The 26,932-nt window shown below is 32.5% G+C and overlaps 1 protein-coding gene across 3 annotated transcripts in view; it reads left to right on the top strand.

Moving 5' to 3' along the window:
- The first annotated feature begins 3,031 nt into the window (after positions 1-3,031).
- Positions 3,032-26,932, top strand: part of LOC131851103 (protein unc-13 homolog 4B) — a 61,844-nt gene continuing 37,943 nt past the window's right edge. Inside the window, exons 1-2 of one of the 3 annotated variants that reach the window (XM_059201533.1) lie at positions 3,032-3,140; positions 5,037-6,067. In XM_059201533.1, coding sequence (XP_059057516.1) covers positions 5,175-6,067 — 893 coding nt within the window. In that variant the 5' untranslated portion in view covers positions 3,032-3,140; positions 5,037-5,174. Of the gene's footprint in view, positions 3,141-5,036; positions 6,068-13,421; positions 13,523-26,932 lie in introns of those variants that run through there. The other 2 variants (XM_059201534.1, XM_059201535.1) reach the window with 2 other exon arrangements.

Here is a 26,932-nt window from a genome sequence, read left to right on the forward strand (position 1 = left end):
TAGTAAACAATTGTTTATTATTCTTGGTAAATCCGCTACGAAGGACCAACGAATCTGATTTCGTGCCACCCTGTCATCATCCAATGGTATGACACATCCTGACAACTATCACTATCATCTGCTCCAGGTTATACTTTTAACGCAAGTGCATTTTTCCATTATTATTCATATATTAAATTTAATTTGTGCAGTGATGAATCTATTTTATAGAACGAATTTCACAGGTTTGTAGAAATTGTCAGTCTATAAATATAATATCGCTCAGCAACCTTGCAATTAATCATGTGTTGACATAATGAACATCGTCATAATTAGTTTACATACCTAATCTAGTTCACGTAGGTGGCTATAATTATACAGTATCATCAACAATTATAATTTTATCTACTTAACCACAATATATAAATGTAAATATTGGGTTGCCGTTGGTCTTAACATGAATTTCACTTAGGTTCGCCGATGCATGGAGTAGTTTCCTGTACGATTGTACTTGTAGTTGGTACTTCAGGACATTATTTACGTTGTAACCTATTTTGTTAAGTTACTTTTTTTACTAAAGTCGCTGACAATATTCTATAATCAAAACCAACCAAATAATATGTATATCACATATCGTAAAAAAAATTAGAAACCTCTGTGATTATTTTTCTTCTTCATTTAGTGAGAAAGGCAGCGAACATGGATCGCCCTTTACATCGGAAAGGCTCGAGAACTTTTTTGTTTAAATATAGCAAGCGAGAAAGTGGAGCTGAAAGGTCTCTCGGGCAATAGGAGTTTAATATTGCACTAAAGTAAACTTAACAGATCTTGAGTAATATTACTTCCAGTTTGCGAATTAGACACTGCTGGAACTGGTGTACTACTACTACTCTACCTTGGCTCAATACTTGACTTAAATATAGTCTTACTATTTATTACGTCGAAACTTCAATGCCATAAGCATAATCATTATTAGGTATTTACCTAAAGTTGTTATTTACAGTCTATTGACTATAAATACTCAAATAAATATTTTAGTTTAGTCGTTATTACAAATAGAAAAATGCTGCTAATGATATATAAAATAGTTTATTGTTGAGATTTCTTTACATATTACAAAGGCGGGGTCATATTGGGGCGCCATCATCGACGTAACGGCAACTCGAGTGCAGCTATGACAATGAACTTGGCGGAAGCAGTTGTCACGCCCGCAGCTGCGAACAATGCCCCGCTTAACATTACATCTATAACACAGATAGTGGCAAACTACATTCTATACAGAATACTCTATTCCACTATACCGACTGCTTGACGGTTCACTACTGAGCAGAAACCTAATTTCGAATTTGGAATAATTTTATTTTCATTAATTTTAAACAAATTACAGTTAACGAAATAAGAATGGTGCTAATTTATGTACATTATAAGTTATTATGAGAGTTTCAAAGGAAATAATAAAATAAATTCATACTGATACAAAACAGTGTCTGTCTGTCTATTTGTTCACGACAAACGGCTGTTTTTTTTATGGATGTTAATGGACTGGACACTAGTGGAGGATGATAAGATGACTATGAGGTCAGATCAGTTAGCCCATCATAGTATATTCACTATGAATTTATCACGATGGTTTCCAGGGGCAATCACGTGGAGGTCAACCTGAGATGGTACATTCTAGCAATGTGGTTATCTGTCCACATTACTAACAATCCTTTTCCTTCCTAAACGACTCATTTGATATGAAGATACGAACATAAAGTATTTTTATTTAAAAAAATATATATTGGAGAAACTGGTGAAAGAGGCAGTGAATGTTCGTGCAAACGAATTCGCGGGTAACAATTAGTTAGGAGAGACTTCTATAATACCGCGCGTTTTTATACTTCCTTGCACCAGCATATCTTAAGAACCATAAAGCATTTGTACTATCCAGTGACTAAACATAAGAATTTATAGATGATGATAAATTGCTTAATCGTTTAATATGATTCTCAATGTATAGTTCATTGCTTTGAGACTTTTGGTATACGATTGATTGAGATCTTCGTAATCTAATTACATATATGTATCATATAATACGCTTAAAGGCGTTGTTAATTTGGTACTAGTAGGAACACTTTACTAGCCGTGTACCATATCTAGTTGACTTCCATGTGCCCACCCCTGACAATTAACGTGATTAGTTCTTTGTGTATTTGTCTCGATGGACCGACTGACCTGACCTCATACTCAGATGAGTATGAGGTCAGGTCGACGAGATCGTCTTCCTTCAAGAAAGACGAGACTTCCTTCCTTTCCAAGGAAGACGAGATCGTCTTCCTTCATTAGTGTTCCACCAGCGTATACTGTTAGCGGAGGCAAGTACAACACCCTATTATGAACCATTTAAAAAATATACTGTTATCCAGTAGCATAGAAGTAGTAATAGGAAAAGTATGTTAAGTAGACGTGAATACATTATAAAAACAGTCCAATTCCAACTGAAACTGGAGTTTGTTTGAGTAGTGTTTTGCAGACAGACGTTTAATAATGTTTGCTCATGGTGTTTGTAGGTTATCAGAAGATCTTTTTATATACAAAGATAAAAGTATTTTGAAAATAGAGTTTACTGCTTTGTTTCATTGAAAAAGAAGTTACATATTTTTTCCATTTGGTCTAGTAACAATAATTGTAACTCTACATATTTACTGTGGATGCTCTATTGAACCCATTGTAATGTTAGCGGATGGGCAAGTCTTTTAATGTTGTGCCCGTGAGTCAAGTGCAGGAGCGTCCGCCTGGAACGGCGAGGTGGCTCACTGTATAGTCCGCACGTGGTGTTGCTGCACGTGCTTGTTATATGACGCACTATCACTCCATAACACAAGAAGCCTTGTTGAGTTTCTGTTAGTGTATACAAGCCCTTACTCAACAATAGATTAAAAAAATGTAATTTCTAATACTTAATACGGTTATTAGTGTTTGCCGTTAAACAAAGTGAAAATATACGAGATACAATTATGTAATTTCATGGCAGAAGTTTTTTATGAGTCATATGTAACTATGTGTTATTTATTATGCATATGAGACTGTTATCTCGTAATTCGTATGTTTTGTGGTTGGGATTCAGTTGGCATGTCTAACATTAAGAACAATGGATTTCAAAACGCTAGTACATGGAGGTAAGTACTCATTGTAGAATTTAGAAAGGTTTACAAGTGGATGTACTCTATTCTAATTAGGCGATGGCGAGGTTTGCAATGGGGACCAAAGGCCTCATTTGTAAGTTCCATATTAGCTGGACCTGCGATCACTTTCCTCTCAAAAACAACTTGGCTAATTCCTAGTGAATTTGTCGCGGTGAGCATTTAGCTCTGACTTTGTTCTAATTTTATTGTTTTGTATAAGAAACAACTCTCGCTTTTGTTAACGTACCATTCGTTCAGTACAGAAATTGTTGTGTGTGTGTTAAATGTTTACTGAGAATTAAAAATATATTTACCTAGGTTACATTAATTTTTACAATAGGCACGAAAGTGTAAATTGTTGCTTCGAAATAATCGCAGGAACATTTTCTGAATAACGCGACGTTTATCTTCAAGATTTTAGGTACATATCTCTAGAACTTGATATCACTTATCTATATAGGTGGACACTCTAGAAATGTTTCTTAAATGTTTTGATATCGCCGAAATGTATTTATTTCTATTGTAAACAGTGATCAACGTGTGTATTCGTCTTTTAATTTTGTAAGTGTACAGATGTATAAATGGACACTATTACAGACATCTTATAGGCATAGTTTTAATATAATCCTTTCTGTTCAAAATCGTACATAACAAAATAACCATCCGTATTATTTTATCTAATATTAATGTCATTGTTATTTTAAACCGATGATGTAAAGGTGGTTTAGTTAGTCGTGTTTTGGTTATCTATCAAAGTGAAACGTCTAGGAATGGCAATTATTTGAAAAGTGAGATACAAATTGGATATGAAATTACTTATTTCCACAATGGTTATTGAATATTTTCGTAACTTCCGTTTGTTTGGTACGTATTATGCATTAATAGCTTACTGTCGGTGAAGACGGATGAAATTAAAAGAATACTGCAAGGACGCTGCCACAGTAGTCACCATTGCGATTGGAATGAAATCTTATCCATATTTACTACCTAATAGCAAGAAGTCACTGTTCAAAATATTATTTGTTATCATATTTATACTTGTAATTAAAGAGTTAGTTTCTACGGTATGTATTGTTATTATTATAATTAACAATATATAATTATAGTTATAACTCTATAATAATATTAATGTATTTGATAGGTACAGTACGGCTGAGCACGCGACTTCGTAGTCGTGGTAGTAGCTAACGCAGGAACAATACTAATTTTCATTTTTTTTATTGTTAAATTATTGAAATAGAACAGAGATAAAAATACAAATATATATGATGTGTACCACAATACATTAGGGAAAATCGAAAACAGTGAGATATGCATTAAAAATAGACAAAAATTCTAAAAATCATTGTTTTGTTTTATGGTCTGTTGATAAAATACCCCAATCATAGGTACTATATATAATCTATTAAGTCCTAAAATACCTCAATAGATAAGTCATTTCCGGTCAAATAATATGTGTTGATCACACAGATGAAGTTGCGACTAAAGTCTAGTAATAGATAAAGATACCATCATTTCGTAATACCACATCAGTTAGGTACCTTGATGCGGTATTGCAAAATGTTGGTATCTACCAGACTATATCAAGTTTGTATACCTAATCTTATGCAAATACTTGTATTGATGATAAATAGGTAGGTAAGTAGGAACTAGATATTTCAGTCCCGAATAGTCTTTGATCTTGGCAAAAATTGTATAATTGAAGTCATTAATATAACTGGGTGCAATGCCCTTTATTGACGTCTTTAAAGGACGTTTTATTAAAGGCATTATCTTGTCGAATGATTCAGTTTACTTTTGCTTTCTTTATGGGTATTTAATGTTTTTATTAAGTATCCTAACTAGATTAGCCTTACTGGTGTAATTGTAATTAAAAATTCTTTGTTACAGATATAAGGGACAAAAGACTCGACTTCTACATTTGGTATAAACAATATTAAAAGGATATAATGCACTAACTACTCAAATATTAAGTAACGGCACCAAAGAAAGTACCAAACCTTTGTTGTAAGAGTATAAAGTTTCAACATGCCTGAGATAGGGTCTATAATGCGTACGCTGGAACTGCACCGGTTGGTGGAGGACAAAGTATCAGAATGGCGCGCTAGGTCAGCGCGGGTCACCGGTGCAAGTGTGATCGATTCTTATCAACAACCAGTCAGCTTCAAACGACACACAAACAGACGCAAAAACAGCGCTGAAATTAATAGAATTATTGCAAAGTATTCCAAGCCTCATAAGAGAACGCTCGAGCCATATTTCTCAAACAATATAGAAACACCACCGACCCGTCCACCGAGGCAAAAAAAACTTTTGGCAAGATTGAAAGTTATGTCCAAAAGCGAAGATAATCTAACTAGCGTTGTGGGTGCAATAGATATACATCCAAATCCGAGAAGAGATGAACATCATACGAAATTATTTAAATATGATGCTAAAAGCTGTGAAGACATCACCGCATTTGTCGACGTAAATCATAAGATTAAAAGTCAAAATTTTAGAGAAAATAGTATTTTGAATGAAAGATGTCCACCGAAGAATATAGTATCAAAATTACACAGTATAAACGAAGATATGTTGGATTATACAGTATTTAGTGAAAATAGTAAAAAAATAAACGAAAATTTTGTTACGTCGACTCCGTTATCTAAACGCAAATCCTACCCATCTAGTGATTGTGTGACTGTGAATGATTTTGAAAAGTGTACCAAATATACTACTAATGTAAATGACATTAGAAAAAGTAGTTCTGAACCTGACATTTTAAGTGTTGGCCGAAGTACAGAGTCTCAGAATACCAACAGGAGTCTGGATTTAAGAAAGCGTTGGAAATTATTGAAGCCTGTTTTTCCAAAACGAGCTTTTAATGGTTTATTACGGTGGCGAAAGAAGAAACCGTGTGCTGATAGTACACCTCGTAGGTGAGTGGCCTACTTTTTACCTGCATATTCACTTTCTTGTTACAAACAAATCATTATCATCATTATAATTAATAGTTGCTAATGTGGTATCCTAAATGAAAATGATTATCTTTTTTGATAGAACTAAAGACATTTTAACAAATGTCTTTATACGGTCTAATAAGCATATAATGATATATTTATCACTATATGTTGTATCCCATTAGCGACACAAATTGATTGCTACTTTTTTGGGCATACAGATGTACTAGATATAACAAATGATATCATTATATCATTGTCAGTATAGGAATAAATACGATATAGACTAGTCATATTTCGGTAGTCTATTTGAAATCAGTTTATGTAGTTTATCATGGAGAATTGATAAGGATTATGTAGGATACTTCATAGCTCTTATTTTCATTAGGGCCCAGTCAAAAACATACATTATTAACAATACATTTCTCCCAATGATTTATTTTAGGATGGGTGTGCCATAAATTGTCTGGTCTGAGACTTGAGGAGAATATATAGTCGACTACAAAAAATATTACTTCTCATAATCAATGAATGATTAATTACTTTTGTCAATTGGTTTTGTTTTTGCTTTTTTACAAATTATTTTTTTGACGAAGTTATTTACGATAATCGAGGTCCCTCTACCGTCGCACATTGCAATTATTTGCTACGGACATACGTCTTTATGTATAGAGCCGCTCATAGATGGCGTAGCTTGTTCTGTTAATGAACAACGGTATCTCTTTTTTAATAATTTATTTGTTTTCAATGGTTTATATTTATATTATTAATATATAAGTAATTTAATTTAGTTAATTTGTATTCCCCGTAACAACATATTTAGTTAGGTTCATTTTGTTTTATGAAATGTTCTAAGTTCTCTTCCTTTTTATACCGTAATGATGGCCAGCGACCATACAGACCATGTGATGGTATTAGTTACTTGATATTCTATACAATGTTAATCTATTACCTAGTTCGATTGTTAGACATTAGTGTATTTTTCTTTTTGTGTATAGACAATTGTCCTCCTTTGTGGTAAAATTAGGCCATGATCTTTTGTTTTACCGGCGATTACCCGTTGAATAATGTTAAATTAACAACGCTAATGACTGGCTGACTAAAGATGACCCTGAGTTTGGTCATCTACTCGGTTCTAGTCGGATGTACTGACTGTGTAGTTGTGTAATAGGGGTATATGTCGTGCACATATCGTGGAATGGTTAATTTCAAAATTAGTCTACAATTTCGTTAAATTTGTAGTAGCATTTCATGATGTAGCTGTGGGGATATCGCAAAACATATTACCAAAGCTTAGTAATAAGTATTGTTGTTTAAGGATGGTTTGATAAATGAAATAGAGTGTCCTTATAAATATAGACAATAAAACTCACTGGTTTTATAGTATACTAGGCTTTCATATTTTATAGGCTTTCTTACTTAATTATCACACTATGAAGGCAAGACAACCGGATTTGTTTATGGTTGCCATTTTGTATCAATGATGATGATACTCGTATAATATTAACAGGTGAACAACGCGGAATTGACATCGCTAAAGATAAAAACGAATCTGTTTTCTGTTACGACCTTACAGTATCTGACCATATCATAAAAAAAACCGTATATTTATTTGATTATATCACCAAACCATGTTTATCCACTTAAATTTTTGCCTTGACATTGAAAGACCAATGTTACATTTCATCAAATACAACCATTTCGCGAAACTACTTCATATTACCTATTCTACGATTTGGTCACGACATATACTTACATTATTATGCGACTACAGAGCAATTATCTTTGACAAACTTATTTAAGTAAAATCTACGTAAATAATATGTTACAAACGAAATTCCATGTGCCTATTTATTGAATTATATATGCATTATTCGAGTAGTTACTCTATATAAGTAGGCGAAATACAATGTGGTACTAACAGCTTACTCAAATCATCTTCGAACCCGCCCAACTAGGTAATAGCACAGATAAGTTAATATTATATAGTCATAGTGCTCATAGTATCTAGTGAAAATATCAGTATGTGTGCTATGTGTAACCCAGCAAATAAATCCTATATTGGTAATTAGTATTAAAAAAAAAAACTCATATTACTGTTCTGTGAGTGACTATATTCTGAGTGGCTGCATATAATCTAGCTTAAGTTACTCGTTCACAACATATAGTAAATAATAACATAGGTAAAATAATATAAATAATAGTCAAGTATTTTTTGAGTTTATAATTTATAAACTACTAGATGCCAATTTCATCTGCAACATTTATCATTATATTTCACCCAATTAGCATAATATACTTTTAAATAATAGCCTATATATTATTTTGATGTATAAGCTATATTACTGTAAAGTTTCATCCAAATCCGATAGTAGTTTTGGTTTGAAAGTGTAACAAACACCCATCCATACTTACATACATTCGCGTTTATATTGTTAATAATAATAAGATTTTTTTCTCTCTTAATATCATTAGTCTAAATGATTTGTGAACAGAGCTCGATTACTCCTTATTACGAAAACATGAAACGTACGTACTTATCCACTTAAACTATAAATAAGTATTTATAAGTGTGAATTGCACAGTAGGTGTAGATACGCGCAATACACTAATGTAAATATTATAAAGAAATAATGGATTTACATTAAAACTAGAGAGAGAGCTAGAGATAGATACCTATAGTATATATGCCTAATTATCACTTAATTATACTATAGGTATCTATTATGTTTAAATGGAACACCTCATATTTATAGCAATGATTCATGAAGAAAAGTAATAAAATAATTTGTATAGTAAATAATATACATGTGTATATATTACCTCAAAGGTTCAAATAAAATATCTATGTCTCTGCAAATTTTATAACATTTGCTTATTTTATTAACGGCCTCGTTGGTCTAGCGATTTAACACACCGCCTTACTTCCGATTCTCACGGGTTAGATTCCTCGCACGGTATAAAAATTTGTATTCATAAGTTTGATTGTTTGTATCAGTCTGGGTGTTTTCCATGTACATTATGTATGTCTTTATAAAAAAAAAAGATATATGTATAATATTTATATCCGTTGTCTAGTACCCATAATACAAATTCTGCTTATCTTTGGGCTAGATGGCGCTGTGTGAGTGGTCAGGATATATTATTAATATTTACTCTAAGTAAAAGCACAGCTAAAAATATCAGACATTATATGGGAATGGGAACAATTTTTTTCTGCGTGGGTAAACCGGTGGGAATTGACTATTGTCCGTTATTGTCAGAACGTAATGTCAGACAAGAGAGAAATAAATATGCAAAAGCGATGACTCACTGACAAGCTTACGTGTACTAATATGGTAGCACGAAACTCTATTCACTCAAAATTTTTCATGTCTCGTTACTAAATATGTATCAGTGGTATAGTAATAATACAGTTCATAAGATGAGTTCATTACTAACATTTATTAGCGCCTACAGGAGTATGTAGAGACACTAGTTTTCCTTAGTTAATATTTTTGCCACTCATATCATTACTTCATTATTAAAACTGTATTAACTGTATTTGTAATTAACTGATTTACGTATTTTAAAAAGCATTAGGCATCGTTATTGTATTACGTGAAGTCGAAAGTTTGGAAATTAACGAATTGTACAGAATTTTGTTGAAGTCCCATATTTAGTTTTTCTTACCTTTATTGACTAGCTCGTATGCAAATCAATATATCTTGTTTTTATTATACTATATTTAATTATTACTATTTTTTACTAAGTAGATGTTGACTTAACTATCGAACTCGGATTTTGAAGCTCAATTATTGTAGAGATCTCTAATTTGCCAAAATAAATTGTAGCCTACCTTAATCATTCGTAGCGCCATATTATTGAAGGATTCTATTAAATCGGCTGCGTATTCTTTAAATACATAAAATATAAACAAGACAGTAAAATACTCTCTGTTTATAATATTACTAGTAGATTAGAAGATGATGCAAAATTTCGGCGTAACTGGAAAATACATATAATCTAGAGTTTATGATTTCGTGGTTAGTCAGCGAATGATCGAATAAAAAAAATAACCAACGTCGAATAATGTAATCATCATGCGGTGAGATATGCACCGGAGCACATTCTTTCATTATTTAATGGTACACAATTTCTGAGAGTGAGGTCGAATTAAATTTAGCCCAACGTGAATAATTCACAAGCAAGTAACTGCGATGGTTTCCAATGTGATGGACAAATTGGCAAAAGTCAAGAAAGTTTTAGTAATGGGGACTGATGTCTCAATTGGTAGCTATGAGTCTACCTCCACGCGGTTTCTTCTTTTAAACGTGAATACGCTAGGCTCAGCTAGATAGCTGAGCCGATCAGATCAGATTGATCTGAATACATCAATCCTATCATTCCACTGGCGCCCCCCATTCTTATATTTATTGCAGACGGGTGTACTCTATAAGGTCTCCTTCTCAGCAAACATAGCAAACCATCATAGTTGATTCCTGAATTTGCCGCGGTGGGCTAACTTGTCATCATCCCATTCACCATTTCATCATCTCCTACTGCTACCCCACTATTGTACAATATAGACTTTGTATAGTAGATGATAATAGTACCTAAGTTTCTACGGGGGTACAATATATTACTAATCATCTTATAAACAAAATCTATATTACTAATAATATACCTCATGCAGCTGTTTAATTTGAAACCAGCACACTGGCCAGACAGACAGCTGGTTAATATTTTATTTCGAATTTTCCTTCTATTACTTGTTGTTTATGCTTTATTTCCTTAATCGCTTTTTACAACAATAATATGTCATCATTCCGTTCTTTCTTTGCCACTACAGAACATATATAATATATATATGTTCTGTAGTGACAAAGAAAAAAGTGATAATAAAATAACACTGAAGTATTGGTGAGACGTAATGTAGGTAGCTTACAGCTGTGGCTCAATTTTTAGTATTTGGTAAGATTATATATTTTGGTATTTCAAATTTGGTAGGTACCTAAGTTATTTGTCGATAAGTCACTTAGTAATATAACTTCACTTAAAGATATTGATATCTGTCAGATTTAAACTCATGACTTGACTCTTTGAGGTTTTGAAGTGGAGGCAGTAAAGCGTTAGGCCGTGACATTCTCATGAATTTTGTATACATTACGCATATTATTCATTCCGGGCGAAGTAAAGACAGGCCTCTAGTATATAGAGAAATAATACAACCATGGCTGGTACAATAACTGGATTGGGTAATCGTCTTATTGTATGCAGCTTGCCAATTAGTCACGTGAATCCCGTAATAATGTACAATAATGTTACTTACACTTGTGTGGGCTGGATTTCCCGACGGCCATACTTACAAGACAATAATTGTAGGTCTTCAAAATAGTAGACATAGAAAACGTTATTTTACGTAACTCATTATTTTACTGAAAATAATATTTCGAAATTATAGTAAGTTATGTATGATATAATAAATACATTTAATTTTTATTTTAGCTAGCCAGTTTGTTATTTTTAGTCTACGATAATGATGTACACCATTATATATTACGAAAACGTCTTGAGACGCTAATATTTTGAGATACTTGATATTACAAGATTACATTATAGATTATATTTTTTTCATAATATTATAAGTAAAATAATATATTAGTAGACGGTATCATTGAAATTAAATAAATTACAAGTGTTCAATATGTAGCAATGGCTCATGTATTTCGAGAATAAATTGACATAGTATTGCCTACTTTTGTAAAAATTAAATATACCTACTTAGAGTGAGCGTACCATATAAGATAGGTAAGAAACAAATTGAAAATTTTATTATCTTTTACAAATATATAAAATGTAAAATGTAGAGAGTTGTGGGGTAGTTTTACTACTCTGAAATTGAACTCATGTCCTATGGGGCGTACCCAAGGGGAAGTGAATTTAAATCTGGTCGACATAATATATTCTCATTATTACCATAACAAACTAGCAAGTAATTAGGTATGTAATAGGAATATGTATGAATACACATATTATGAATTCGTATTTTATAGATTTTTTTTGTAGGTCCATGTGGTTTGTAAAATGTATCGACAGCCTTTCTGATGGAATGGTAAGTGTTATCTGCTTCGCCAGGTAATAGTTGAACAGCAGGAATCTGTAATCTATATACTACTCATATCTCCAAGTATATCACGTTTTTATAAATCATGGTTTACACTAGCTAACTTACCCATCAGGTCGTTGGTTTTAAAAAAACCGAGTGAAATATGGATTTGTCAACGCGTTTGCGTTTACCACATCGACAGTTGACAATGCTTATGAGTACCTCATCTCGGAAAACAGTTGTGATATATATGTTGTTTGTGTGTATTTACGAATAATTAATATTTTTAGTGTAAAAAATTATAATTGTTTAATTTATTTAATTAATAATATTATTTTATGTAGTCAGATATTGTTAATTAAATGTATCAAAATAATGTTAATTTAACCTTAATATTTCACATTAACATAAACGTATAATTTTCGGAATATAGGTACCGATTGAAGTGAAATAAATCATATTCTGAGAATAATTATGTGATTACAAATATTTTGTAGCTGGTGACGTACAGTATCTTGTAATGTCGTAGGTATATAAAATTATAATAGTACTGTAAAATCCTTAATAGACCTTCAACAAATTCCTATCAGAATAAAACCTAAAATAAAACCAGGGTAACAAGCAGGAGCTACAGAAATTGATGCATCTTTTGACCTGATGATGGGTAAGATAGCTAGTGTAAACCATGATAAAAAACGTGGTATAGTATGAGGAGTTGGAGATATGAGTAGTATATAGATTACAGATTCCTGCTTTTCAACTATTACCTGGTTACGCAGATAATAGTTACCATTCCATCAGAAAGACAGTCGACATTTTACAAACCACTAGGATGTATAAAAAAATCTAATTTGAATTTAACAAGATTTATAAAATACGTATTCATGATGTGTGTATTCATACATATTCCTATATACCTAATTACTAGTTTGTTATGTTAATAATGTGAGAAATATTACCGAGTATTATAAACTACAATTACATAATTAAAAAAATAGTTCTTTTTTATGTTTAACCTTGTCTAAAAAATTGGAGTAGTTATGCGTTGACCAAACAAAGCTTACATTTACAGTCAGGCGGTCGCGTGTAAGACACTCGCGACCTGAAAATATTTGCAATTCCCACTGAGTATCACATAAACACTTATTCGTTATTAAAAATATATTTTATAGCTGAATAGATGTGTAAAATAATTTATTTTCGTGTGTCATAAATAGCGTAGTGTGAATAAAATAAAAAGTGGTGGTGAAGGTTAGAAAAATGAAACATGCAATTCGTAAGGATCCAGATCCATGGAAATTAGTATATAAAAAGTTACAAGAAAAAGAAATTATTAGCAGACGGAAGTATGTTTTATTATATTTTATTTACTAATGAGGTGATGGTGTACATATTCTAGGATTTGCCTATTTGTTCTTATTTATTTGTTTACCTACTAATTATTTTGTTTAAAATTTAATTCTAATCATATTTATCACAGAAGTCATATAGTTTAGTACAATATAGGTCTAGCTCTATTTAATCAAAAATCAAATTGGTAGAATATATACCTTATGTTATCTTTGTAAAATTAAAATATAATCGTACAATAAAAATGATTACATGGAATGAACACCAATTATTTGAATTAATAGTTAAGAGTTTAACAGAGAATTTATACGAACTAATTATCGGTTAAGGATTCTCGTATACAAATGGAACCAAAATACTTTACTGAGCAGAATTTCTGTCAATTTTAGTTAAATGGAGTATTTTATCCAAATTTCTCACTGTTCTTATTTTTCAAATATTTAATGTCATATAAACCTTGTCCTGTCTACACCTGATATAACTAAACAGAAATAGTAATTTCTGTGCAGGTTTTGAAGTGATATTCTTAAAAAAAAAGAACTTGATATTCTTAATAAAACTTCTTAATATGCATTTTAGATAATTAGATATTTATGTAAAACTATACTGAAATAAATGAATAAGGAATTACTGCTGGATTCGGGTCTTTCCCTTAATAATTAACACGCTGGTGCTAGCCAGGCGTCTCAGTAGAGTTGGATTTTCCTTCTCCTTGTGCAATACATATGTTACAGTATAAGGACGAGAATAATTATAGATATGTAATATATAGACGAAACATATGTATATGAAGGATTAGGTATCAGGATGGCGAAACAAAACTATATATAGAAAATTATTTATTTTTATAATGAATGGTATAGAAAGGTACAAAGGCAAAACAATATACAACTGGATAAATTCATTTTTAAACACATGTCAAATAAATATAAAAAAGTAATTCATTCTAACAACTCTAAAGAGTTCTGTAACATACTCCGGCGCGCAACATGCGCTTGCGCATTTAAAAACAAAACTAAATAAATTTTTATTTTGAAAATACAAACATGTTAGGCACGTAACTATTTACACGAGTAATCTTTGCGGAATTTTAATTACACGCCCCGATCTTGTGGTTTTAGGAAGTACCGCTATTGCTTCTTTTGCAATAGGATCTACTGTGGATATTTCCAAAGGATAAAGTCTTTGTAATGGTCTTATGCGTTCTCCATATGTTGTCTTGAGGCGAGCTACTCTTTCATGACCATCAACCCCTGGATACAATTCTTCCACAATAGCTAACGGCCAGTTAACTCTCTTCGTATCATTGATCTCAATAAGAACAATATCACCGACTTTAACATGTAATCCCTTTTGTATTCTGTTATTTTGTGTCTTTTGGGCTAATATAGCTAAATATTCATTCCTAAAACGCACTTTAAAATCGTTCTTTAATTTCTGAATATATTTTAAACGATTATTTAATGATTCTGTATTTACTTCATCTAAATCTGAAACGTCGTATGATAAACAGTTTATAAACATAGAAGGTGTTAACGGCATAAAATTTTCCGTATTTTCCGTAATATATGTAAGAGGTCTATTGTTTAAAATAGCTTCGCATTCTGTCAAGATAGTTAATAATTCTGTATAATGTAGAGCCGCTTTTCCCAACATTCTCCGCAATAACTCTTTTAACATTTTAATCAGTCTCTCCCAAAATCCTCCCCACCACGGCGCATTAGGGGGTATAAATTTCCATTGTAGTTTTTGAATGGAAGATTTCTTGCTTATTTCTGCCCAATTGATTTTATTCAATAAACTGTGCGCTCCACGGAAATTCGTTCCATTGTCACTATAAATAGTACGTACTCTACCTCTACGTGCTAAAAATCTCCTAAGTGACAACAGAAAATCTTCTGTAGATAAAGATGTACATAGTTCTAAATGTATAGCCCTATAAGTTGCGCAGGTGAACAATACAACCCAACACTTGTCACCGGATTTTAAATATAAGGGTCCCGCCATATCGATTCCTGTAGCTTCAAAGGCAGCACCACATCGAACACGATCGGCTGGAAGAGGTGCACTGTGAACAGTGTACGGTCGAGAATTATGTCTTCTGCATGCAACGCAATGTCTAATAATACTTTTTACTAAACGCCGAATTCCAATAATCCAGTACTGTTCTCGTACGCAGTTTATTAAAGTTTGAGATCCAGCATGTAATGTTTCTTTATGTTTCAGCCTTACTAGACGTTCTATTAATATATTTTTACCTGGTAGTAATATTGGTCTTATAAAATTATTAGTATCGTCAGACAATGTCACACGTGTCTTTACTCTTACTATATTTTCACCGTCCCTAAATGTTTCTAATTTCAATCTTTTTATATATTCCTCGTTAAAAGTCTCTTTCTGAATTAAATGTAATAATTTCATCTCCGCGTATTCATACTCTTCTGCAATTAAATTTCCATGTCGTTTATTATTCTTCTTTCCTGAATTATTTGAAAATCTATAACACCATCCTATCATTCTTACAATTTTATTGAAATCAGAAAACTATGTCAGATTTTCAGTAAAGTTCTCATGTTTCTTAACCAGAAGACACCTCTTAATAATCTCTTTGTTTACCTCATTAATATCTGGGTTGATTGCTGAGAACGGCCATTCTGACTCTGGTTTTCGTAACCAGTCCGGTCCATTCCACCATTTACTATTAATTAAACTTTGAGGGTTACAACCACGCGAAGGTAAATCAGCGGGGTTGAAATTTCCTGGAATATGGTGCCAATTATTTACGTTTGTCTTCTCTTTAATTTCTTTTACCCGATTGTGTACATAAACATTTAAATCAGTTTTAGTAAACCAGGATAAAACTATACTAGAGTCAGACCAGTAATATTCTTTGCACGATTCTAATTCCATAGCTTTTTTAACTTGAACTGCAAGTCTGCTTGCCATCAATGCGGACAGTAACTCAAGTCGAGGTATAGTTAAAGTTGGTTTTGGTGGAGTTATTCTGTTTTTAGCTAATACTAATTTTACTGACACTATTCCATTAAACTCTGATCGTAAGAATATACAAGCTGAATAAGCCAATTGGCTAGCGTCGCTAAATATATGTAAAGATTTGTTGCTATTTTTTAATGATGTGTCACTCAAACGGCGTGGTAAATGACAGTCCTGTAAAATACCTATTTGATTCATCCATTCTTTTGCCGGTTTTTCTATAGAATCAGGTACTTCGTCATCCCAATTAAGTTTTAACTGCCAACACTTTTGAATTAACAACCTTGGTAATAATGTCGCAGCACAGAAAATTCCCAAAGGATCAAATATACTATGAGTACATGACAAAAGAGTCCTCATTGTTACTTTACGTTCTGAATTGAATTGAGGAATTTTGCAAAAAATCTCATCTCGCTTTGGATCCCACATTAAACCTAGTACCGATATAGTTTCAACATTTTTATCTACCATATGTGGTCCAGTTACCCAGCATCGTAACTCAAAACCTCCTTTAAGCATAATTGACTTTGACTCGCTTATAAAGGTTTCCATCTCTTTTTTACTATCTACGCTTACTACACAATTATCGACATAAAATGCACTTTTCAGTACGTTCGCTGTATGGTTATCGTACTTATTTAAATGGTATAAAATGGTTGCTGAAAGAAGGAAGGGACTACACGTTACTCCGAAGACCACTCTGCAGTGACGGTACGTTACCATATCTCCATCTGTTTTATTGACGTCTTTCCACCAAAGAAATTTTAAGTACTCTCTATCATCGGGTTTTAATGAAATTTGTAAAAATGCCTTTTTTATATCAGCCGTAATACCGATAGCATTTTTTCGAAATTTAATCAATAAGGGTGGAATAAGCTCTATCAAATTATTACCCTTTTCCAAACAATTATTCAAAGATATACTACCTTTTTGAGTTGCTGATGCATTAAATACAGGTCTAATTTTTGTTGTTAAACTGGATTCCTTAATAACAGCATGATGTGGCAGATAATGACCTTGTTTTGAATTCGGCTTATTTACTTTCTCAATTATACCACTGTGCAACCATTCTTTAAAAACTTCATCATATTCCTTGAGTATCCCCAATTGAGTTATTTTAGTAGTAGTCGACTTTAATCGTTTCAATGCAATTTCATAATTAGTCACAAGCTGCATTTTATATCCACCATCTTTCCAAGGAAGGTTCACTTCATACCTATCATAATTATTTAGCCTGACTGTACTGTTAAAATATTCTAATATTTCCAAATCAGTTTCATTACGCTTTTTTACCACTTCTGGGTCAGAAATACCCATTGTCTCTAACTTCCATAAATCGGCAATATTAAAAGTACAATGACATACATTTATAATATTGCTGTTAATGACAGAAAGACATGACGTAGCTTGAATAGGTCCCTGTACAGTCCATCCTAATTTAGTTTCTAAAGCAACTAATTTATCAGTAATTTGAACTACACGGCCTGTGAGCAACGTGCCTATCATGTCTGCTCCTATCAACAAACCTATGTCTGTTACATTGTCATTGTCATTTATTACAATACCCTGCCTCCTTAGCTTGTTTGAAATCTCATAGTCATTAATTTTAGGCAAGTAATTACATATAACCTTTTCCTCTAAAGCTTCTATTTGTAAACTATATGAACAGTCTATACTTGAAATATTTAAATTGTATAAATTACGACAACTTTCTTTACTTGTAATGCCACCAAATAAATTATGTTTTACAACCTCCGTACTACTAGGTTTTAATTTTAGATTTTCAATAATATCTTTTTTAATAAAAGAACGTTGTGCTCCTGAATCCAATAACGTCCTAACTGACACAATATTATTATCAAAAACAATATTTACCTTCAGTGTTGGTAATAAGACAGTTTGACATTTAGACAACAAACCCGATGTTTGACTCAATACAACTCCTCTGTCGCTACTCGATGTCGTCCCTGTATTATTTTCCGAACTTGATGAAGTCATACTCGTCGATCTAGACTGTTGTAGAGGATTCTGTAAATTATTACACATTAGAGTAAAATGTCGTCGACTGCAAATCAAACATTTGGGATATGCTCTGCATTTGGCAGCACTGTGTCCCTTCTTCATACATATATAACAGCAATTCTTCTCTTTCAAGTGTGTTCTACGTTCTTCTAATGACATCTTTTGTGCTTTCATACACTCCGAACTTGTATGACTGTTTTTATCACACCAAATACAATATGGCTTATTGTCACTAAAAGTATTGTTCACATATGTCTCTCTGTTTTCTGGCTTATTCTTACCATTCTTCTCCGAAACTGTAAAACAAGCTGTTGATGGAATAATACTATCATTAACTCCTTTCTGTAAATTGGAACATGCTTGACTGATACGTTCCTCTGACTCTACTTCTCTTTGTAAAAAAATTAATAATTGAGCCAATTCAATCTTCTCTAATCGCATCTGTGATCTGTTCCACGCTCTCAATACTTCTTCAGGTAAAGTTGACTCTACCATGGGATATAAAATAGCTGCATACTTATCTTGAGTGACACCGAGAGTCTCTAATCCTAATATTTGAGTCATGAGTTTGTCATATAAATTTCGTAATGAATTTTTAGCCATACCTTTTGCTTGACGTAAAATCAAATCCAGCAATTCTCTTATGTAATGTTCTATAATGAGCTCATCCCGAGCAAATCTCTGTTTTAGGTGTTCTAATGTGTTATATACGTGTTATATATGTAACAATAATTTGTAATTATTTTAATATACAACAGTGTGTAATAACCCTTACAGTAATCTAGGCTGCACCGTCAGCTACAAAATTCTTCCACGTGCAGTTTCGCTGACGATGCAGTACTTTCCTATTAAATTAAAATATATATTTCAATATAATTGTAAGAACCGGCCTCCATCGCGGAGCTGCCAGTGGTGTAGTATTTAATAAATATTTTTTAGAAAATTATATTTTTTTTTAAAGTCTTCCTCGGCTGTGATATAATTGGCGCAGTCGGTAGGATCTTCGCGTTCGCGTTATCTGAACTTCGAAAACCGAATAACCGTTTCTACGGTCTTGGCGAGGATCCAGAACCTTTAACAAGCAGCCGGGAGAAAGGACAAGGCAGAAGAAGTCATCACAGAGTGGAGACAAGATGATAGCCGTGCAGACTCTGTAAGTGCTTATTATCTTTTCATTGTTTCCCTGACCTTCCTTCGCCGACCGAAGCATTTACTATTTTTAGTGTTTCGCTATTTTTATAAAATAATTAAAGTTAATTCTATCAATCTAGAATTGCATTAGGTAATTTATTAATAAGGCGACCGGAATACAATCGTCGTATTTCACTGATCGAATTACAAGTGACCGGCAATACGACCGTGCAATTATAATTATTATAATTCCAATTAGGTACTTTACTTAGTTTCATATAATAGATTTAGTGTATTGTTTTATTTCAGCTCTTATTATTTGATATTTTATTTTTGTGTGTGTCTTTATATATATTTAAAATGGCAAGTGAACAGGAACGCATACAACTTATCCATATGGTATTAAAAAATGTACCTCAATTCAATGGCGATCCAAATAGATTATACAGGTTTATAGCAACCTGTGACGACCTTACCATTACCTACTTCGCAAAAGATTACCCTGTAGCCAACGCCACCTTACTAAACGGTATTTTAAATAAAATAATAGGCGACGCCGAAGACGTATTGAACATAAGCGGAAATAATACTTCATGGACAGATATACGGAGAACTCTAATAGAAAATTTTGCTGATCAAAGGGACGAAACTACTCTAAATAGGGACCTAACTTTGTTAAGACAGGAAAATGAAACCCCACAAGAATTTTATATCCGTTGCCAACAAATGTTAAGTAAAATAATTAATTATATAAACATAAATATCACAGATACAAGTACGAAAGAAATAAAGCGATCCTTTTATACGGAACAAACCCTTCAAACATTTATAGCGGGATTGAAAGATCCTCTAGGCTCACAAGTTAGGTGTATGCAACCTACTTCTTTACCCATGGCACTTAAATACGTCCAAAAAGAACAGAATATTAAATATATGCAAACTACGTATCCGTCAGCCAGTTCTAGTAAAATTACAGAATTACGTAAACCATCCATGGTTTCTATGCCAGTTCCAGTCATGCCAATGGCAGTGCAACAACCTAGGCCTCTTTTAGGCAAACCTAACCCATTTGCTCATACCCACCAGGTATTCAGAGGTCAAGGCCCATCACAAAATCAACAGGGCTATAGACCCATGCAAAATAATTTACAAAATAAATTTTTCAACCCCCGCGACCACAATTTAATTATGGAAACTTACAAAAACCTCAAATGAATCGATTCGCACCTATGAGTGGTGTTAGTACTATTAAAAATAAACCCCAATTTAGACCAGGAGGACAGGACTTGTCTAATTTCCAAAATCCCACTAATAGATATTTTAAATTCCGAGAAGTTAATATGAATAATTCGCAACCCTACGATAGTGAACAGTATTACTATCCACAGGAACCGTCCACTTCACACCCACAACTTGATGAACATTATTACCCTGTAGATTGTCCGGATATTGACTACGAACAGTACGAAAATTACGATAATTTAAACACAACTGATTATGCTCAGGAATATGAAAATGAGGATTTTCAGGATGGTTCGGTGAAAAACCAACCCTCGTGACAGAAATAAATTTACAAAGTAATCGTGTGTTACCCTATATACAAATTAACAACCCCCCATTAAAATTACTCATAGATACCGGTGCTAATCAATCTTTTATATCTCCGGAAGCCGTACAACGATATTTTTCTAATTTTCCTACTTTATATGAACCATTCGTAGTTACTAATATTCATTGCACTACAAAAAATTATTATGCCATCGAAATACCTATCTTTCCAGAGTTTAAAGAGAATGGACAAACAAAGTTTTATATATATAAGTTTCATGATGTTTTTGACGGATTAATTGGACTTGATTTTCTCAATAAATTAAAGGCTCGAATCGACTTAGGAGAAAACTTATTAAAAACTAACAATTCCATAAATAAAATACAAATGTTGAGATCTGGAGTTAATAACTTATACGAATGTATTATTAAGACTCAAAGTACGGAGCGAATTAAATTACCTGTATCGCGTAAGCAGGGCGATATTTTAGTTAACGAAACAAAAATAAATGGATGTTATATACATAATACTATTACAACAGCGCGAAATTATAAGGCATATGTGGAAATTTCAAATAATACACCGAATGACGTAATATTTAGTTTAAAACAACCCCTTCTATGTAGTTCAGTTAAAAATTTTAATTGTTATAATTTTGATATATTGGCAAATGAGAAATATAATATTAAATCTTTAATACGAACTGACCACTTAAACCAAGAGGAAAAAGCAAATATAGAACGAATTTGTGAACGATACAGTGACATTTTTTATTATGAAGGTCAGAATTTAACATTTACAAATGCAGTTAAACATAAAATTAATACTATGGATGAAATACCCATTTACACTAAAAGCTATAGATATCCCCATATACATAAACAAGAAGTTCAAGAGCAAATTAGTAAGATGTTGAAACAAAAAATTATACAACCCTCAAACTCACCCTGGTCATCCCCTATTTGGATAGTTCCTAAAAAGGCTGATGCCTCAGGCAGAAAGAAATGGAGACTCGTAGTTGATTTTCGTAAACTTAATGATAAAACTATTAATGATAAATATCCTCTCCCTAATATATCAGATGTTTTGGATAAATTAGGTAAATGTAATTATTTTAGCACCCTTGATTTAGCTAGTGGGTTTTACCAAATTCAAATGCACCCCTTTGACATTCCTAAAACAGCTTTCAATGTCGAAAATGGACATTATGAGTTCCTCAGGATGCCCATGGGCTTGAAAAATGCTCCGTCCACCTTCCAACGGGTGATGGACAATGTACTTAGAGGTCTACCCAATACTGTTGTTTATTTAGATGACATTATTGTATATTCCACATCCCTTGCAGAGCATCTATTAAATCTGGAAACCGTTTTTCAGAGGCTTAGAGAAGTAAATTTAAAAGTACAATTAGATAAGTCAGAATTTATGAAAAGAGAAACACCTTTTCTTGGTCATATAATCACTTCTAATGGCATAAAACCTAATCCTGAAAAAATTAAGGCTATTCAGAATTATCCTATCCCGAAGACTCCAAAAGAAATTAAAGGATTTCTAGGTCTCCTGGGTTATTACAGAAAATTTATACCACAGTTTGCCAAATTAACAAAACCTTTAACCAACTGTTTAAAGAAAGGCTTTAAAATTGAATTAACACAACAATACACAGATTGCTTTAATCATTGTAAATCGCTTCTTATGAATGATCCAATCCTCCAATACCCCGACTTTTCTCTAGATTTTAATCTTACTACAGATGCTAGTAATTTTGCAATCGGAGCAGTTTTATCTCAAGGTAAAATTGGTTCTGACAAGCCAATTGCATATGCATCCCGCACTCTAAATGATTCTGAAATTAACTACAGTACCATAGAGAAGGAACTCTTAAGTATTGTATGGGCAACCAAGTACTTCAGACCATACCTATTTGGCAGAAAATTTCATATTATTACTGATCATAAACCACTTACCTGGCTTATGTCTTTAAAGGAACCCAATTCCCGTCTTGTCCGCTGGCGATTAAAGCTAGAGGAATATGATTATGATATTACCTATAAAAAAGGCAAACTTAACAGCAATGCCGATGCTCTATCCAGAGTACAAATAAATGTTAATAGCATGGACGTGGAGGATGCTTCACTAATAAACCACCCCCCAGTATCCATAGTCAACGACGTAGACACAGTACATAGTAACCAGGAAGATCCCATTTTATTATTACCATATACAAAAAAACCCTTAAACGAGTTTAATATACAATTAAAAATTAATGTTCAATCACTATCTATAGTAAAACCTAAAATAAAATACACGTTTCCGGGTAAAATGAGGTACAGTAGTCAAATAGGAATAAAATCATTCGAAAAAGATATTATTAAACTATTTAAGGATTACATCAGTCCAAACAAACAGATGGGCATATTAATAGAAAAAGATTATCAAGAAGAATTAGTCAGAGTATTGCAAAAAACATTTAAAAATAATTCTTATAATTTAATGTTGTGTGACACATTATTAGAAGATATTCTAGAGGAAAGTAGACAGAAGGAAATAGCTGGAAAACACCACGTTGGTAAAAGCAACCATCGTGGTATTCAAGAAAATTGTAATGCATTAAAACGAAAATATTACTGGCCTAATATGTCAAAAACCGTTTCGGAAATAGTTAATACATGTCTCGTTTGCAATAGTTCTAAATATGAAAGACGACCAGTAAATGCTGAATTACAGTTAGTACCTGTAACAAGTAAACCATTCGAAAAAGTCTTTATGGATATACTTACAGTAGCTAAAGAAAAATACCTAACTATTATAGACAGTTTTCCCAAGTATGCACAAGCTTACTTATTAATTGCGGCAGACGCCATATCCGTAGCTAAAGCTCTACGTATTTATTTCTCGCATCACGGTACCCCTCAATTAATTATATCTGACCAAGGTCAGGAATTTAAGAATAACGTTATACGGGAACTGTTAGATATGTACAAGATAAAAACCCATTTTACAACCATTAGAAACCCCCAGTCTAATGGCACCATAGAGCGTTTCCATTCAACATTATTAGAACATGTGCGTATTCAAACTGCTTTATATCCAAAATCTTCAACATGTGAGTTAGTAATCAATGCAGTCATCGGTTATAACAGCTCTATACATTCTATGACAAATAAAACTCCATTTGAAGTTATATCAGGTCATTTAGACAGTCAGGACCCCTTAGATATAAAATATAATAAAGAATATATTCAACAGTATATTGTCGAACATAAAAAATTAACTGAATCTTTATATAAAAATATACACGACTATAGTTCTGGAAAACATGAAAAACAAATAACTAATATTAATAAAGATAGAGAAGCCTTACCCTCAGTTTCACCAGGTCAAATAATATTCGAAAAAACAGATAGTAGACACAAAATAGAACCCAAGTATAAAAAACAAATTGTTAAAGACGTGGACCCCCTTGCTATAGATTTAGATAATGGACGCAGGATTGCTAGGAGAAACGTCAGACGGCCCCTAAAACATACAATAAATTTGTTGCAGGACGATCGTAGCGATACTTCTAGCAACGAAAGCTCAGCAGGAAGTAGTTATAACTCGCCTTACGGATAATCCAGGAATACTACCATTTAAGTTAGGCAAAACTAAACTCGTCGAGTTAGAGCATAGTTTTATACATCCCATAGAATTAGAAGATATAGAGGAATCTATCAAGACTATTATTAATCAAAAAAGTTATATGGATAATTTAGAGAGTAAATTTAAGGAAGTGGAATTTGATAATTATATGTATTATTCTAAACGTCAATATATATCAAACAATATAGACACTATCATATCCATGTACAATGGACTATCAAATAATAGGTTTAAGAGAGGTTTAATTAATGAATTTGGGTCTATTATTAAGAGGATTACGGGAAATTTAGATTATAATGATGCGATTCGTTATGATTCTGCAATTAGTAGTTTAAGCAGTAACCAGAATAATATTATAAGTAAGATTAATAAAAATATATCTATAAATAAACAGGCATTACATGAAATAAATACCACCATCTCAGGATTGATAGAAAATCAATATCATATACAGAATTCTATTAATCAGTTACAAAATATTACTGCAAAATATGACATACATTTTCGAAAGAGATTGCACTTAGATTCTATTTATTTGGACCTAAATAATAATATCGAAGTCATAACTAAAATATTAACAAATTTAGAGAATATATTAGCATTCACAAAATTAGGTATATGCCATCGCGAGATGATATCTATTGTTAATATACAACAAATAATAAAAACACTCGCAGATATATACAGCAGCGATAGATTAGTATCAATTTTATCTAATGAAATCAGGGAATATTACGATATAATCAGTACAGGATCATACTTTAAAGGAAACACTATAGTAGTTGTGCTTAAAATCCCAATACTCCAACCCACGTCATTTACATTGTACAAATTAATCCCTATCCCCACTGTTCACCATACAATCCTTATTCCACATAAACCCTATTTAGCAATGAATGATAATAGATACAGCTACATCGAGAGAGAGTGTAAGCACATAACAGAAATTTATATCTGCAAAGAAGAGGATAAAATAACATCTCAATCACCAGATTGCATCCATCATCTTATAACTCATCAAATCATCTTACCGATATGCCAGTTTGTAAGAATAAAAAACACGAACACAGAAATAATAGAACAATTAGATGAAGCTAATTATATTCTGAGCTTATCGTCAGAGACAAAAATTGAAACAAGATGCAAATCTGATATTTTTAATATATATATTGGCAGCATCCTGGTAAATATACCTACTGGTTGTTCCTTGTTTACACCATTATCGAAGATTTATAATAGAAATAACAAAATCAACGGTTCACCCGTAACATTGATATCACTAGACATGTCTCGCACCAATATCAGTGAATCTGCATCTACTCTCAACTTAAGGGACATATCATTGAGTAAACTACATGAGCTACAACATCTCATACAGAAAGAGGAGCCGTTAATAAAAGAAACCGAGATAAAACCAAGTCATATCGCACTTACCGTTCCAGCATATTTTCTATTCATATTGACAATCATTGGTATAATCATTTATAAGATGAAATGTAAACAACAACGAGATCAACAGACACCTGAAGTAGTGTATAGTGTCCCGCATGCAGCTGTCAGCATTCCTGATACATCTTCCAATACGCCATTTACACTCCAAGTGAGATAATGGCTTCTCTAAGGATGGAGGTGTTATATACGTGTTATATATATAACAATAATTTGTAATTATTTTAATATACAACAATGTGTAATAACCCTTACAGTAATCTAGGCTGCACCGTCAGCTACAAAATTCTTCCACGTGCAGTTTCGCTGACGATGCAGCACTTTCCTATTAAATTAAAATATATTTTTCAATATAATTGTAAGAACCGGCCTCCATCGCGGAGCTGCCAGTGGTGTAGTATTTAATAAATATTTTTTAGAAAATTATATTTTTTTTAAAAGTCTTCCTCGGCTGTGATATAATTAATGCTTTAAAGTAATTATCTCCACTTGGTGGAAAGCTCTCCACTAATTCTCTGGCACTAGAACCAGGCTCCATACATTGTAATAGGTACTGAAATTTATCTTCGTTGTCTATATTCTCGTCATTATGAATCTTTTTGTATTGGCCCCAGAATAA

Source organism: Achroia grisella, unplaced genomic scaffold, assembly GCF_030625045.1.
Source record: "Achroia grisella isolate CSIRO2021 unplaced genomic scaffold, CSIRO_AGI_Agris_v1 utg780, whole genome shotgun sequence".
Classification (NCBI taxonomy): Eukaryota; Metazoa; Arthropoda; class Insecta; order Lepidoptera; family Pyralidae; genus Achroia; species Achroia grisella.